This window comes from Elephas maximus, chromosome 12 (assembly GCF_024166365.1).
Source record: "Elephas maximus indicus isolate mEleMax1 chromosome 12, mEleMax1 primary haplotype, whole genome shotgun sequence".
Classification (NCBI taxonomy): domain Eukaryota; kingdom Metazoa; phylum Chordata; class Mammalia; order Proboscidea; family Elephantidae; genus Elephas; species Elephas maximus.
In genome coordinates, this window is record NC_064830.1 from 95,259,313 (window position 1) to 95,276,465 (window position 17,153).

Consider the following 17,153-nt stretch of genomic DNA (forward strand, 5'->3'; position numbering starts at 1 on the left):
CACATGGCTCCCAGCCCAGAACTCCAGGGTCTGGGAGGACACAGGCCCTGCTGCCCAGGCACCCCACCCTCCTCACTACCTCCCAAGTCTTGGGCACCAAGTTGAGCTTCAGGTGGTGGGAGGGGGGTCTAGGACCCTCAAGGCCTCTGGGTGGCCTCAGCTACACATCCACAAGAGGTAGACCTCGCCAGGCCCAAGTGGGGTGGGGGTGAGCACTGCAGCAAGACCCTCTTCCTGACCAACCACACCCCAATACAGCCGACCCACTGTCCTTGGTCCCGTGCCCAGCCGGCAGCTTAGCCGGGCCCCTCCCAGTCCCAGGACCCCCCTGCAAACACACACACACACATACAAGACTACTCCGGAGCCACAACTTTATTCCGGTGTGACACGGTGACCACAAACCCCAGCCGGGAGCCCCAACCCGTCCCCTCGGCTGCCAGGCACCGTGGGCAGTGGGCCAGGGCTACGTCTTGGCCAGGCAGGGCTGGGAGGGGCACAGGGGCCCACGAGGTCACCAGTGGGCCACATGCCCCCGCTGAGGAGACCAATCCACTCTGCATGTGTCCCAGACAGGGTGGGCTCTGGGGCCCCACCTGGACGCCCGGATACTCACAGGAAGGGTCAGGGTGAGAAATAAATACAGGGGTGCTGCAGCTACTGGCCGGCCAGCAGCAAGCTGGGGGCCCAGGGCAGAGGCCGCATCCCCCAGGGTTCAGATCAGCAGGGTCACAGCCCGAGCCAGGGTCAGCGGTCAGCGGGAGCACCATGGGGGCGGCCGTGCAGGCCTCCGGCAACCAGGCCTGGGCAGACACTCGAGTCCCTCTGCATGCCCCCCAACCCAGTCAGGTCTCCAGGGCCATTGCAGGGGCTTGTCAGTGGGGCTTCCCCAACTGCCCTGCAACACTGCCCCAGCTGTGCCAACTCCTGGGGACAAGGACTGTCTGATTTGTCCCCCTCTCCCCACAGTGACTGACCACACGGTTGCCCAATAAATACTTGTTACAGAAGGGCCAGAGGGACTGGGGGACAGCTGGCGGTGGCATGGGGTGGACCAGGTGAGGAGTGCAGGTGCGTGAGCAGCTTGAGTTCCCACGTGCGGCCAGGCCTGCCCACTGTCCCCAGCAAGCGGCCTCACAGGCCTGGCAGTGCCCTGCCCAGGAGCCAGGAAACTCTGCACACTCCCTCTACAGGACTGCCGGGTGGGTAGGGAGTGAGTGAGGGGCTGGGGGGCGGGGAGCAGGCGGGCCTCAGGAGAAGGACAGCAGGCTGGGGGCACATCTGGACGGGGTGGGGCGGGGAGGGTCCGGCCGTAGCAGCATGGCTGGGCAGGGTGAGACCAGAGCCAAGGGGCCCACATTGAGGCCTCAGAGAATGAGTTCTAGGGCCAAGGTTCAGGCCAAGAGGCAGGGGTCCCAGGCCCACCTGGCCACTCTGGAGCTGCTCCCCCCACAGCAGGGCCAGGCCAGACCACCGGGCCCCTGGGAATCCCCCGGTGCAGACTGCCCAGTCCAGCCGTGTCGAAGTCCATGGCACAGCGACTCCAGTGTCCTTGCTCCTGCTGTCCTCTAAGGTTTATGCTTGAAGTGGGCCTCCACTGAAACAGGGCAGGTGAGGGGCTTGTCAGGCCAGCAGGGGCACGCGCTTGGCCCCAGCCCCCACGGCCTGTCCTGGGACCCCATCCAGACTCTGGGGGACTCCATCCAGACACCGAGGGACCCCATTCAGACACCGAAGACTTTCATTCATATCCTGAGGGCTCCATCCAGACCCCAGAGGACTCCATCCAGACTCCAGAAGGCTCCATTCAGACCCCAAGGGGGCTCCACGAAGGTGGGAGCCCCAGTTCCCTAGATGTCCTGGACCTGAGCCCATCTGCTGCCCTCACCTGCATACTCCTGGGGCAGCATGGGCCGGTCCACAACACTCCTGAAGGCAGCCACCCACTCCCGGCGGTCGGCCTCTGTCTCACAGGCGAACAAGAACTTTCGATCGGGGGTGACAATGGTGACACCATGGGCCCAGTGGTGGCCCTGGGTGGATGGCGGGAGCCCCTCCAGCACCGAGTAGCCGCCCTCCTTGCTGCCGATGAAGACCTCACCGCGGGCAAAGGCATCCTGGGGTGGGACAGGGCTGAGGCGGGCTGGCCGTAGCCCTGGGGCAGCCCCCACCCGCAGAGCCTGGGAGTCCTGCTCCACCCCAGACTGGCCACCAAGTGGTTGTGTCCAGCTTGCTCCTGAGCTGGGGAGGGCACTCCACGAGGGTCCTACCTGGCACCCTGACTCACCAGGGGGTCCTTGAAGTACATGAGTCTGCGGTCATCCATGGTAAACCAGCGCTTCCGGAACCCTTCCGTTTGCTGCAGGACAGAGGTTGGTGACTGGCTGGCTGGCCGGGGCTGTCTGTCCTCCACTGTGCCCACCAGGAGGGCGGGCCACCCGACCATTCATTCACTCATTTGGTCGCCCGCTCATTCACTCATTCCCACCTCCTGGGGGTCCTGCTGGAGTCTGCTCCCCCTGCACTCTCTCCCTTACACAAGCATTCCTTAGCCTGGGACACTCGCCTGCTCCCAGCTCATCCCAACCCCAGCCCTCACCTCCCCAGGGAAGCCCTCCCTGCCACCGGGCCTCTGACGCAGGTCCCCACCGCATCTCCCCTGGAGTGTTTGTCCCAGATGCCCCCTGCATCTGCCCCCACCCTTCACAGCCCAGCCCGAGGTGACAAGGACAAGACAGGGAGCGGATCAACCTCAGAGCAAGGACTTGGGGGGCCCAGGGCTGTCAGGCACCCACCTTGGGCCCTGTCTTCTCCATGTAGCCCTCCTTCAAGTAGTTTCGGGACAGCTTGGGCACCAGCTGGGGCAGCAGGGGAGGGGGTACAAGGTCAGGGCAGTCAGGAGCCCCTGGGTCCTGGCTCACGCCTGCCCCTGGTGGAGGGCCCATCCCCAGACTGCACCCCCACCCCCACACACCCTCTGCCCAGGCATGGCACAGCATCAGTCTGTCTGTCCCTTCTTTCCAGGGCCCTTAGCTAAAACTTACCAGAACTGAGTAGGAGAGCCAGGCTTACTTTAGAGCCACCCTGGGGAAGCTCCTCCAGTCCTTCCCAACCCCTATTCCCAACCCCCAGCCCAGGCATTCATGTAGGGGGTCACTATCTCCCCCCAGGTGCTCTTGTTGGCGTCACTGTCCCCCCCCCAGTCACTCACATCTTTGACACTCTCCCCCCTAGGCACTCAAGTCCTTGTCAATTACTCCCTACCCCACTATCTCCCCACCCCCAAGCCCGCACTCAGGTCCTGGGTGGCGATGTCCCTCCCCAGGCACTCACGTCAGCATCGCTGGCCCCCGGGAAGGCCACCTGCAGGTAGTGGAAGCGGGCAGCCCTCAGTGCGTTGAACCAGTCCACGATCTCCTGAGGGACGAAGGGGGTCTGCACACGGGACCTCGGAAACCTCTCCCTCACCCTTCCCCAGCCCCGGTGGGAACCCCAGCCCCGGCTGACGCAGTTCCCAGCAATCCCTCACCAGCGCGTCTTAGTTGCGCAGGGCCAGGCCCTGGAGGCTCAGGCAGAGATGGCCACTGGGCAGGACAGCGGGCTTCCTGGAGGAGGCGCCCATGGGCCGGCCTTGAAGGCCAGGAAGGCTTCCACTGGGCAGGGAGGGCAGCCTGGGTGAAGACTGGGGGGGGGACCGAGGGGACCTAGACCAGGGGAAGATTGATGATAAGGATCTTCTCCCAGAGCCCACAGAGAGAGAAAGCCTTCCCCTGGAGCTGGTACCCTTAATTCAGACTTCTAGCCTCCCAGATTGTGAGAGAATAAATCTCTGTTTGTTAAAACCATCCATTTGTGGCATTCCTGTTATAGCAGCACTAGAGGACTAAGACAAACCAGAAGGCCCCATCCCTACCATGTGCCCAGAAAGGGACATCATCAGAAGATGCTGAAACCCCGGGAACAAACTTCCAGATGGAGGAAATCAACTAAATAATGGCAAGTTACATAGAAAAGCAAAGTCAGAGAAGCTTTGGGCTTCTCAGTAACAGCGCTGGGAGCACGCAGGTAGCCGTGCAATGCCTCCAGTTTTATGAGGGAAAATGAGTTCCAACCTAGAATTCTGTATTGAGCTGCTATGGGCTGAATTGTGACCCCCAAAAAGACATGTTAAGTTCTAACCTTGGTACCTGTGAACGTGACATTGTTATGAAACAGAGTCTTTGAAGATATTATCAGGTTAACATGAGCTCAGACTGGAGTAGGGTGGTGTTTTATGAAAGAGGAGACACAGGGACACAGAAGGAAGACAGCCATGTGACAACAGAGACAGAGATGGGGTTGATGCATCATGAAGCCAAAGAATGCCAGGAACCACCAGAAGTGGGAAGAGGCAAAGAAGGGTCCTCCCCTAGAGCCTTTGGAGGGAACGTGGCCCTGTGGACATCTTGATTTTGGACTTCTGGCCTCGAAGAAGGCCAGAAGAGTATGTTCAAGAACACACTCCTGTGTGGTTCTTTGTTCCGGTGGCCCCAGGACCTCTTGGAAGCATATCTGTCCCTCTGGGGAGAAAGCCTGGGAAGCAGTCTAGCCCCTCCCCGCCTCCTGGCAGCCCTGCCCAGCCTTGTCCCACCTTCCCATCCTCGTGGTAGACAAAGATGTTTCGAGTGCTGTTGTCCTTCAGGTAGGTGACCTGCAGGCCGTGGGGGTGGCCGATCTTGACCGGCTGGAAGGTGGCATTGAGGTGCTCAATCTTCATGATGGCTTTGGGCTCCTTGGCCTGGGGATAAGGCCAGGGCGAGAGCTGGTCCCCAAGCTCAGAGCAACGGGATTGCCCTGGGGTAGCCACCCAAGCATGGGTGCTGACAGCTCCCCTGCTGAGCTGTGTGACTCTGGGCAAGCTGCTTGGCCACTCTGGGCAAGCTGCTTGGCCTCTCTGGGCCTCACAAGATCTCCCCCCTCAGGCATAATGAAGACCAAAATGACATCACGTGGGTGCTCAGCACTGGGGAGACCCCCCTTCTCAGACCCTTCAAGCAGACACAACCTAAGTCTGGGCCCCGCCTCTTTCCTCTGCACTCCTTCCCCTGCTCCCCTGTCCCTTTAAGGGATGGGATATTCTCATTCATGGGGGCAGCATGGCTCCTGGGATCACATGAGGGAAGCTGAGGACAAGATGCCGGTTGTCCAGAGCCTGTGTTCAGTCTCCCTGCCCCTAGGTGGGCAGCCTGGATGCCCCCTCCGTCACCCCCACTCACATCATTCTTGTTGAAGTACTTCAGAGCCCCTTCGCGTTCCGTCAGCACAAACTTCCGGCTTAAGAACTGCCCATTGTCTCGGCCTCGCTTCCAGAGGAACCCTTCTCGGTACCCTGGGGAGGGAAGCAGACGGGGTTGATGGTCATGTCAGAGAGGGGCCACAAAGCACAGGGGGTCTCCAGCCAGCCTGTCCTTGTCTGGGCCCCACAGACCCACAGGGGTGGGCAGGTCAGGAATGGCCAGGAGGCAGCCAAGCTGGCTTCCAGTCCTGCTCGCCTTGGCCAGGCAGGGGTGCGGTGTGCAGGAGCTCAGGCCAGCAGCAACGGGTACAACAGGGTCCCATGAAGCCTAGGTCCCAGGTCCCTCCCACCCCCATCCAGGCCGCCTGCGGCTGCTGTTTCTATCTACTGCTTTTGGTTTTGCTTGGGGTTTTTTTTTTTTTGGTGTTTGGTTTTGTGTTTTTGAGGTATAACAAATCACACTCACCTTCACATACAGCCAGTGAATGACTACACGTGAACACTTACATAGGTCCCTGGGTGGAGCAAAGGATACACGCTCAACTGCTAACACAAGGGTTGGCAGTTCAAACCCACCCAGGGATATTGTGGAAAAAGGTCTGGTTATCTGCTTCCCGAAAGATTACTGCCAAGAAAACCCTACGGAGCACAGTTCTCTGTTGCATGGGGTCGCCATGAGTCAAAATCGACTCCACGGCAAGGGGTTTGGTTTTTTGTTTATGCACCTATGTAACCACCCGTGGCCAGCAGACTAACAACCCCCGAGATACCCACACCCTAGTGCCTATACTGTAAGCGCTATCTTATAAGGCCAAAAGGACTCTGCAGATGTGGTTAAGGGTCTTGGGATGGGAGACTGTCCTAGATTGTCCGGTGGGCCCTAAATGCAACCACAGGGTCCTGATAAGGGAGATGTGACCACAGACAAAGGGAAGTCCTATGACCACGGAGGCAGAGACTGGAGTGATGCAGCCATGGGCCAAGGAACGCCGGCAGCCTTTAGAAGCCTAAGAGGTAACAAGTGGATTCCCCACTGAAGCCTCTGAGGAAATCAGTCCTGCCCACACCTTGATTTTAGCCCCTCGAGACTCATTTTGGATGACTGGCCTCCAGAGTTGTGGGAGAATAAATGTGTGTTGTTTGAAGCCACTGAGTTTGGTGAGCTGTTATGGCAGCCACAAAAGACAGCTAACACCACCGCTCTGATGAACACTTGGCCGTGCCAGAGTTCCCTCTTGCCTCCCCGTCGGCGCTGTCCTGACTTCCATCACTACACACTCACTCTGCCTGTTCTAGAAGGACAGAAAGGCAGGCTCATACAGTATGGACTCTTGTGGATCCGGCTGCCCAGCTCAACTCAATATTTGAGGTTCATCCATGTTGCTGCGTGTGACAGTAGTTGCTCTTAGTGGCCGTCAAGCCGGCTCCGACTCACGGCAACCCCACGTACAACAGAACTAAACATTGCCCGGTCCTGCACCATCTTCATGATCATTGGTATACTTGAGTCCATTGTTGTGGCCACTGTGTATTTTGAGTGCCATCCAACACAGGGGGCTCATCTTCCAGTGCTATCTCAGACAGTGTTCTGTTGTGAACCACAGGGTTCTCAGTGGCTAATTTTCAGAAGTAGATTGCCAGGCCTGTTGTCTTCTTAGTCTTAGTCTGGAAGCTCAACGGAAGCCTGTCCACCATGAGTGACCCTGCTAGTGTTTGAAATATCAGCAGCATAGCTTCCAGCATCACAGCAGCACGCAAGCCACCACAGAGTGACACACTGATAGACGCATGGTGGTGGTTGGTGGTAGGCTCCTTTTCGCTGAGTGGTGTTCCTTTGCATGGATGTACCACAGTTTATCCATTCCCTATCTGGCTGCTTCCTGTGGGGGACATCCGGGATGATTCTGCTGTGGGATGTCTTCACCTTGACCGTGACCTCCTGCCCTCGGTCCACACCCGGGAATGGAATGCTGGCCCGACAGGAAGTGTCTGTAGAGCTTTGGTGAAACCACCCACTGCCTCCCTCACAGAGCCCAGAGCCAGCTTTCTGTGTGTGTATGGATTATGGACGGCACGGAGAGGGGAGGGGGGTGGCGCTCAGTGACCACCTAAGCTGGGGACCTGTGAGTTAGGGGTCAGCTGAGGGTGGGCCCTGGTCTGGGGGCCCATGAGTGAGAGGTCAGCTAAGGGAGTCCTGCAATCTACACTGCAAGGTGGGAAAGCGCTGGCTATGTGGTGGTGTCAGCAGCATGCCCTAACTCGGCAGCCCTGGCGGCTCTGCTGGGGACGCCGCTCCACCCTGGCCACCGAGCCCACAGGGACAAGGGGCTATTTTCTCCACTCTCCAGAGACACGTGGCCATAAAAATGCAGCAGGCTGGCGCCGGGATGAGGCAGGGACAGCGCCTGCCCCTCCCCTACAACTCTGGTTTCTTCATCTCTCAGAGCCTTGGAAGAACTGGCTGCCCCTTGGCCTCTGCTGCACGGCGCAGGTCACCACGCTGTCCCTTGACCAAACAGGGCCAGCCCAGGAGCCTGTTGACTGACTGACCGAGCCTCCGGCCCAGGGCAAAGTTGGGAGTCGAAACTTGCTCTTTGTGTCTCAGCTGTCCCCTGGAGGCCAGGCCAAGCACTTCACACACAGTCTCACTTAACACCAGAAAATCTCCCAACCGAGGCTCAGAGAGGTCATCCACGGTCATCTGTTCACAAGGGCTGGGGCACGCTGAACCCCGTCTGTGTGGCTCCTCACAGGCCAGCCTGGCCAAGCGACCCCACCCTGGAGCCAAGAGGTGTGCACATCTCACCTGGCACCCTCGCCGCCCCTGCCAGGCATGCCCTTACTGCCCAGCAGATGGCAGCAGCACCTCAGTGAGGGGTGAAGCGCCCTTGCAGAAGACGGGGATACCCAGGCTGTAGGGGTGGGGGCTCTCTGGGCACAGGCTTAGTAGCCCCACGACTGGGAACATCCGGGCCCCCAGAGGGATGAAGCTGCCACTGGGGTGTAAAAAGCACGAAACTTCACAGTGGTCAGTTACTACAAGAATGCTTCTTGCTGACCTCTGGCGAGCACAAGCCTGGCTTTATCTCCTGAGCACAGAGAGTCTCTGAGGCTTCGGGCAAGGGGAGGACGCCTGCCCCAGGCCACCCGGCTCTGAGCCAGGGCTCTTCCCGACAGCAAGCCGCCGCCGGACGCCTGGCACAGTAGCAGCATTCTTGGATGGGGCTGGACAGGGTCACCCATGGTGCAGCCTCCGTCCTGGCTCCGGCTGTCAGTGGTTCCAGGACTGTGGGGGGCCCAGAGGCACCAGCCTAGAAGCTGCTTTGGCCAGAAGGGCCATTTTCTCTGTAGGGCCAGTGAGTTCAGGGGCAGAGGCTGAATGGCTCACTCAGCATCTATTCAACACCTACTATGCGCCGATTCCTACTGTGAGCTGGGCCCCCCTGTGTGTGAGACCCTACTTTGTGCCAGGTCCTACTGCGTATTGAACCCTACTTCATGCCAGGTTCTACTGTGTGTCAGACCCTACTGTGTGCCTGGCTCTACTTTATGCCTGCACCTTCTGTGTGCCAGACCTACTGTGTGCCAGGTCCTGTTGTGTGTCAGACCCTACCTCATGCCCGGGCCTGTACCTCCACCTGAAGAGCTAGTCTACATCTCAAGTCCTACTCAGCTGCCTCTTCCCAGAAGCCCCCATTTTAAACCTCCAACCTGGACAAGCGTAGGAAAAAATTCTCAGCATCTTCAGTCACTGTGAGATGCCACTGCACACCCATCATACAACATACAACAAGAACTGACATCCCAAGTGCCGGAAGGATCCAGAGCCTACTGACCCCCACACACCGGGACTGGGGTGCGAAGGGTCGGCACTCTGAAATCAGTGGCCACTTCTCACAGAGCTGCACCTAAACATGTATAGGACGGCCCGGCAGCCCGGCTCCCAAGAACTCACCCAGGAGGGATGAGGAGCCCGAGGCACAGGGCTCCACGCTCCCTCTGCCCTCCACACCAGCCCTGACCCCACCTGCCCTCTTGGGGCCCCGCTGGGGCTGCAGCATTAAAACAAAGGGGTGCAGCTCTGGGACAGGCCCTGCCCTGCACAATGGGGCATCCAAGGGGGGGAGGGCCTGTTTCCAACCCCGAGAGGAACAGGCGATGGGGTGAGCCCCCCGTGGGAGAAGGCAGGGGTCCAAGCCTGCAGTGTCTGTTGGTGACGCGCGGTGGCCTTCGGGCCCTGGACAACAGGGGGCATTGTCCAGCCTGTGAAAGGCCGCCTTGAGGCTCAGGCGAGGGGGGAGGTGTAGGGGGCGGTCTGGGAGGGAGCCAAGCCCCAGTGAGGGGTCATGGGGAGCCTGTGGGCAGGTAGGCAGGTGGGCTGAGGCCTGGCCAGGCAGGCATGAAGACGGCCCACCACAGGCTGGCAGTCGCAGGAAGGGTGAGCATAGCAAGCACGATCCTCGGGGAGGCTGGGCCTCGGGACCCACCTGGGGCCAGAGCTTCAGAGCCTTAGGCTGGCACCTACCGGGCCTTCCCAACTCAGCTGGGAACCCGTCATGGCCCCGACCACAGTGTCACTGGTGCCACTGCCCAGGCCAGAGGCCCACTGGTCTTCTGCCCTCCTTCCCAACAGGCACAGAGCTCCACAGACAGGCCCCTGGCCCAGAGCAGAGAGCTGGGGCATGGCAGACAGTCTCCCCCTCTGCCCAACAGGGAAGGGGGCCCTCCAGCGGCCGGGGGCAGGGATCTGGCCCCCTTGGGGCCGCTCTGTGAGGCAGGCAGGCACAGCCACCAGACTCCATTCCCCAGGGAAGTGTGGGGCTCCGGAGTGCCCAGCAGTTGCCCCCCCAAAGATCCCTCCCCAACCCAGCTCAGGGGCCCATGCCTGGGCATGTCCCCATCTGTCCCGTACCAAGTCCTCCTTCCTTTGGAGCCCCACCAGACTTGGGTTGGTTGGGCAGCCAGGGACCCAGATGCCCCCTCTGGCTCTGGCACTGTGCAGGGTCCAGCTTGGAGGCTCCAGCCAATGGGAGGGATCAGACAGGAACACAAAGGGTTGAACAGGGAACAGGGACGCACCTGCCACTGGGACCAGGTGACCAGAGACCCCATGGCCCACACCTCCCTCCCCTCTTTCCAAGCCCAGCTGTTGTTTATTTGTACCTTTTATTTGAAAACTTAGACTTAAAGAAAAGTTGCAGAAATAGCAAAGAGGATTATTCAGCCATTAAGAGCAATGAAGTTCTGATATACGCCACCGAAGGGGTGAACCTTGAAGGTATGATGTTGAGTGAAATAAGTCAGACACAAAGGACACATATCATATGATCGCACTTACAGGAAAGATCTAGAATAGGCGGATGCATAGAGACAGAGGGTGGGGGAGGGAGGTGTACTGCTCATGGCCACAGGGTTTCTGTGTGGGGCAAAGGGAATGTTCTAAAATTGGTTGATAGTTCACCACTCTGAATATACTAAAATCTATCATTTGTGCTCTTTGAGGGAATTGTATAGTGTGTGAATCATATCTCAATAAAGATACATTATCAGCGAAAAAGAGGAAGGCCCTCCACAAGATGGATCGACACAGTGGCTGCAACAATGGGCTCAAACATAACAACGATTGTGAGCATGGTGCAGGACCTGGCAGTGTTTTGTTCTGTTGTACACAGGGCCGCTATGAGTCAGAACCAGCTTGACGGCACCGAACAACCACCACCACCACAAAGATGTATAAAGAGCCCTTATATGGCACAAATGGTGAACGCGATCGGCTGCTAATCAAAAGGTTAGAGGTTGGAGTCCACCCAGAAGTGCCTCGGAAGAAAGACCTGGCAATGTGCTTCTGAAAAATCAATCACTGAAAACCTCATGGAGCATAGCTCTATCTGACATACATGGTGTCAACATGAGTTGGAGTCAACTCAAAGGCAACTGGGTTTTCATTTTTGTTTTTTAAGATCTATAAAACTAGTACAGAGTTCCCATATACCCCTCACCCAGCTTCCCCTGACGTTATCATCTTGGTCACCACAGGATAATCATCAAGCCAGGAGATAACTTGGGTGGTATAAACCACAGTAACTTAGTCATCAGTGTTCCTCCTAGAGTCTTTTCTCAGCTCCAGGGCTGACCCAGGGCCCATACTTTGCTCAGCTGTTACTTCTTAGTCTCCCGCTGTCTTTCAGTTTCTCCATCTTTTCCTTGTGTTGCACTATCTTGGCACTTTAGAAGCGTGCCAACGAGCTGTTTTGTTTCATGACCCTCCACTTGGTTTGTCCGATGCTTTCTCATGATGGAAGCGGGCCATGTGTTTGGCGCAGGAAAACCACACAAGAGATGTCTCTTCTCAATGGGTCCTATCTCAGCATCTCTGATGGCTCACATGAGTGAGGCTGACCTGGATGGCAGGGTCTGTTGGCTTTCCCCCTGGAAAGTTGCTCTCTTTCCTTTGTAGTTAACAAGTCTCTTGAGGACAGTAACTTGAGACCGCGCACATCCTCTTTCTCCTCAAACTGTTGCCCACTAACCTCAACGCTGCTGACTGACGTTGCCTGCAACAGTTATTACGGGGTGATTTCTACCGCTCATTCCTTCTGCATTTATGATTGGAATGTTTCTGTAAGGAAAAGCTGTGCCCCTCCTCCACACATACCTGTTTATCCAATGCTTTATTTAATAGGTATAGATGCATGGATGTTTACGTTATCCTTGGCAAACTGAAAGGTTGCAGTTTGAACCCACCAGCAGCTCCCAGGGAGGAAGACCTGGCGATCTGCTTCCGTGAAGATCATAGCCTAGAAAACCCTAGGGGGCAGTTCCACTCTATCACAGGGGGTCGCTGTGAGTCAGAATTGACTTGACGGCACACAACAACAAGAAGTTAAAATCCAGTCACAACATCAGTTACCTTGTCGCTCGCTGTACCAGAGGCTCTGGCCATCAGGACCTGCTTCAGACAAACCCTGTTCTTTGGTCAAAGCTCTTCCTTCTGGGAAGGGCTCTTGGCCAGGCCCTGCCCCTGGCTCACCAGGTCACCCGGGCAGGTCATTGGGCATCGGTTTCTGCAATCCAGTGCCCAGGAGCCTGTGTTCAACTCCAGGGTCTGAAGCCCCAGCAGGCGATAAGGGTAGGGCATCCCAACCCCCACCTCCCGCCCCATAAAAACCCTAGAGCTTCTCCAGTGCTGTGACCCACCTATTTTCAACAGCCCTGAGGGCACTGTACGAACCTCATTGGAGCCGCCAGCACCATGTCCCCTTGGGCCCAGCAGCCCCTCTGAGCAGCCCCCAGTTCTGAGACATTGCGGGGCAGCTCGTATGTGCAGTAGGCTCTGCCTCGCCCAAACCACCCCTCGGTTTTAGGGAGCCTTTCCCAATCCTACATTTCCCCTTTCCCTGGGTCCTTGCTCAGTGGTGGACTTCTGCATTTTGCCACGGGGTGGGGTGGGAGGTATTATCAGGCTATCCTTGCCGTGAGAAAGTGCTCTTGTGGCAAGCCCAGGAGGAGGCAGGAAGTGCAGGGGATCCCTTGTGCCTCTTCAAAGGGGCTGGGGAGCCAACCCACTGCAGGGCAGATAGGGCCCCCAGCCCAGCCAGAACATCATGTCCACTGCCCCCACACTGGGAGGAAGTGGGGGCCGGGGGTCCGCGAGGCTGCTCCCCCTCACAGAGTTGGACCCCCCCATCCACATGCCTCTGTACTCTGCAGCTTTGCCCCCACTCCTGGGGTGCTGACAAGCGGGTCCTGTGGGTCCTATATCCCACCTGCTCTACAAGGAGCAGAAGGCATGACTGAGCCCTATCACCCTGGCGGGACCCCCAGGCCCACCCGCCAACCCCTCTACATCTGAAGTCAAGGGGGCCCTGCCTGCCCCATGAGGTTGGAATCCAGGCCATCCCCAGTGCTGGGGATGCGGGGGTGAGGTTTCCACCTCAGTAGGTGAGGCGGGTGGGGGACACAGCTCGCTGGACCCTGAGGGTCCTCCCAGCAGGGCCCTTCCGGTTGTCGAGGTTCTCAGGCTGGTGGGCCCCATGCTGACTGGTGATTATAAAACCAGGTGACCATAGGGCAGGCACATCCCCCCTTGGGGTGGGCAGTTGGAGGCAGAGGGTAGGCCTATGACCCCCAGGGGTCCCGGGTACCCCCAGGGCTCTGTTGCCCCAAGTATCAGAGCTTGCAGAGAAGGGGGTAACTCAGGGCAGCTTGAAGGGCCATCATCATGAATATTCAGGCCCAAGGAGGAAGTGGCATTTTAACCCTGACGTGACCCGCATGTGACCACATTAGAGAAATGGGGACGGGATATAAATGTTTTATGGGGTCTCGGGCAGGGCCTGCACTTAATTCCCTCAGGGCTTCTCAGCAGTGGCAAGGACAAGACCAGGATCCCTCCTGGAGGGGAACCCAGGGCCCCAAGGCCACAAGCATTTCAGAGCTAGGATGCGCTGGAGGGGTCTGCTGGGGAGAAGAACCGGGGTCGCTAGGGTCATTTGTGCCACCCTGGGAGGTAGAGGTGGGTGAAATGGGCGGAAAGGGCCAGAAGGCTCCCTGAACCAACCTGAGAGTTACTTCACTTTTGGGAAGAAGCCCTAAGTGAATCCCATTCTCAATGCCAAAGACCTCCTAGTGGGGGGGACCCAGCTTAGAGAGGCAGGGACCTGCTGGAGGACATGCAGGCAGCCATGAGGGCAGGATGCCTTCTCCCTGCCTTGTCCTCTAACCAGCTCTGGGGTCTGGGGGCCCCAAGTATCATGCCAGGCCCCAGGGGAGCACTGGGGTGCAGGCCTACCTATATGGCCGCACAATGTGGACGCACCCAGGTCCACTAACCCACTGCCTTCCGGCCCTACCTCACCACATCTAATGCTGAGTGTTTTCCCTTCTAATCTCGATGGCACTCAGCGGAGGCCCCCACCTCAGGTAAGCAGTCTCTAGTGTTTATGAGAATGGTAAGGCCCATGTGGCAGGCACCTCTGCCTCCTGGTGATGCCCTTAACTGACCCTAATCACCCGGCAACTCGGTGGCCGCTGACTCTGAGCAAGGGAAGCTAATTTGGCAGACAGTTAGCAGGGCAGGAGGTCCCTGGCGGCACAAATGGTTTGTGCTCGGCTGCTAGCTGAAAGGTTGGAGGTTCGAGGCCACCCAGAGGTCCCTCGGAAGATGGGCTTGGCAATCTACTTCCAAAAAATCTGCCATTGAAAACCCTGTGGAGTACAGTTCTACTTTCGCACAGATGGGGCCGCCATGAGTCAGAGGTGACTTGATGGTTTGGGGGGAATGGTCTGCCTCTATGCCTCCCATCCGGGCCGCCTAAGTAAAGGCCTTGGGTCCAGAACATTCTCTGATAAGGAGGCTGGGAATTGGGTTTCTCCCTCCCTCCCAGTGTCTTCTCCTTATCAGAGAAGCCTTCCCCTTATTCTGAACACACAGTAACTTTCTCTGACTCTTGCACATGTACAAGGACCATGCAGCACCTGGCCAGCCCCACTTCTCCATCTGTGCCTGGCGCGGAAGGAATGGGGTCTCCTATACTACGGCACAAGACAGTCGAACGTAGGACATCCTCCCTGCACCTGGCATATGCGAGACAAGCCTGCTGGCCGTGGAAGGCCAGTGCCCAATGGTGAGGCTGACCTCGCTCTGTCTCTTCTCTGTGTAAGTAGTGTTTCCCATGCCCTGATAGAGCACTGTGTGGTCTTTCGCTGGTGACTTCGAACCCTGGGAGTTGACAGATGGCAACTGGTTTGTTTTTTTGTTTGTTTGTTTTGGTTTAGTGGGGCAGGAGTGCTGCCAGATCAGATAACATTGGGTCAGAGGCCGGCACCTGGCACACTCCCTGCCCATTCTGACTGCATGCCTGCCTTGTACAGATGAGAAAATGGGGGTGCAGGCAGAGAAGGGACTTGCTGTACACAGGGGGACAGTGTGCCAGCTGGTCTGAACACAAAATCTTTGCTCTTCCACAGGTCTGGCTGAGTCTGACCGTCCACCTGGGTGTGGATTTCAATGATCAGTCTGCAAAGGCCCAGGGCTCTGCCCTAGGATGCTGTGCCGGAAAATTTCTTCAGCCTGGGGCCTGCCCTCTGTCTGCGACCAGACAGTCCAGGGACAGCAAGTGTCTTCAGCTCCATCTCAACTTCACTTCCTGAGAGGACAGCAGGGAATCATGCATGCTCACAGGGTGGAGCTCTGACAGGGGAACCATAGGTGTGAACGGGGAGACACAGGCAGTGAGGTGTCCTGGCCCACCATGGCTGCTACCTGAGCTCTTGTTGGCATGATGCTAAGGGAGACACCTGGCCCCTCAGCTGACCTCAGTACCTGGAGATGACACCCAAACACACCTGCAGACACTCCTCTGTTCATTCTCCAAACACCCATAATGGCCAAGATCTGCTGGCTCTGCCACCCATATGCACCCCCCACTTCTGGAACCCAGACCCCTCCCCATTCTAGAGACAGACCTGTGACCCAGGGTGATGCATTCCCCTGGTCATATGCTTAGGTGCCAACCCAAACTAACCAGAGCCAGAGAGACCTGAGGCTTGTGTGAGAGGCACACCTGCCCGCTTCTCAAAGAACGTGAACGAGGGCAGTATAAAATCTGGACCTGTGGGAGTGAAACTGTCACCAGGAGAGTGAGTGCTAACCCAGAGAACCAGAATCAAAAGCTGTAGTCACTGAATCCAAGTCCTGACGCCCTGCTCGCACCCTAGATCAACCTGGGCCTGAAGTTCATCCAATTATGTGAGCCAGTCGATTCCCTGTTTTGCTTAAGCCCGACTGGGCTGGATTTCCTGTCACTTACAGCCAGAGAGTCCTGATACGAGAATAGACACAAGATTTGGTGATGTGCCTGTTCTGGCCTAACCTCCACCTGCCTACAAAATCAGTTCACACGTGATCTTATTATCTATCCCTGAGATGTTTAAGTCTGGAGAGACAAAGGAGCTCTAGGGTGAGTCTTCCAGGGGCTCTACAGCAAGCAGGCCAGGGTTCAGCAGGAATGGAGCACGGAAGGGTACAGACGGATGCTCGTGTACTCACCTTTTCTTGTTCTAGCCATCTGGCTATTCATCTATATCTATTAGCATCTCTCCATCCCTCCATCCCTCCATCCCTCCATCCCTCCATCCATCCTCCCACCCACCCTCCCACCCACCCATCCATCCATCCACCCACCCACCCACCCACCCATCTCTATCGACCAGCATCTATCATCTATCCCTATCAGCACCTATCAACTATCTATCTTATCTATCTATCTATCTATCTATCTATCTATCTATCTATCTATCTATCTATCTATCTATCTATCTATCTATCTATCTATCTATCTATCTATCTATCTATCTATCTATCTATCTATCTATCTATCTATCTATCTATCTATCTATCTATCTATCTATCTATCTATCTATCTATCTATCTATCATCGTGTTCACACACACACCCTCCCATTCTCTTTCTCTCATTGGAGATCCCTAGGAGAGGAAGAAATGACTGGCTGGGTGGGTGGAAATTGAATCAAAGGCTGCCTACAGGTCACGTTTGGAATGGAGGGCAGGCCTCGGGAGCAGAGGAGAGCCAGGAGCCTCGGCTTACCCTGGCTATGGGCAGGGCCTGAACAACTCCCAGCTGCACCAGAGCCCCCTCCCCAGCCTAACTGCTGGACGGCACACAGTTAGGCCTCCAGCCCACGCACGTGGGAACCAATTACTTCCTGCTAAGCCCGCCCCAAGCGGGGATAAAGGGATTACTCAGATCGATGAAGCTGCCGGCGTCGGACTGCACCAGCTAATCTTCTCTGTGCTCAGAGCCGGCATCAGCCCTTCCTAGCAAAAATCGATGGTGCCGACGAAGCTCCCCAGGGAG

General features: G+C 57.2%; 1 protein-coding gene across 1 annotated transcript in view; it reads right to left on the bottom strand.

Annotated features, from left to right (window-relative positions):
• Positions 1 to 365: 365 nt before the first annotated feature.
• Positions 366 to 17,153, bottom strand: part of ADAP1 (ArfGAP with dual PH domains 1) — a 46,937-nt gene continuing 30,149 nt past the window's right edge. The window contains exons 5-11 of the mRNA XM_049903806.1: positions 5,256 to 5,368; positions 4,631 to 4,777; positions 3,334 to 3,417; positions 2,796 to 2,858; positions 2,288 to 2,359; positions 1,889 to 2,117; positions 366 to 1,597 (exon numbers count right to left, since the gene is read on the bottom strand). Of these exons, the coding sequence (XP_049759763.1) occupies positions 1,569 to 1,597; positions 1,889 to 2,117; positions 2,288 to 2,359; positions 2,796 to 2,858; positions 3,334 to 3,417; positions 4,631 to 4,777; positions 5,256 to 5,368 (737 nt within the window). The 3' untranslated portion in view covers positions 366 to 1,568. The remainder of the gene's footprint in view (positions 1,598 to 1,888; positions 2,118 to 2,287; positions 2,360 to 2,795; positions 2,859 to 3,333; positions 3,418 to 4,630; positions 4,778 to 5,255; positions 5,369 to 17,153) is intronic.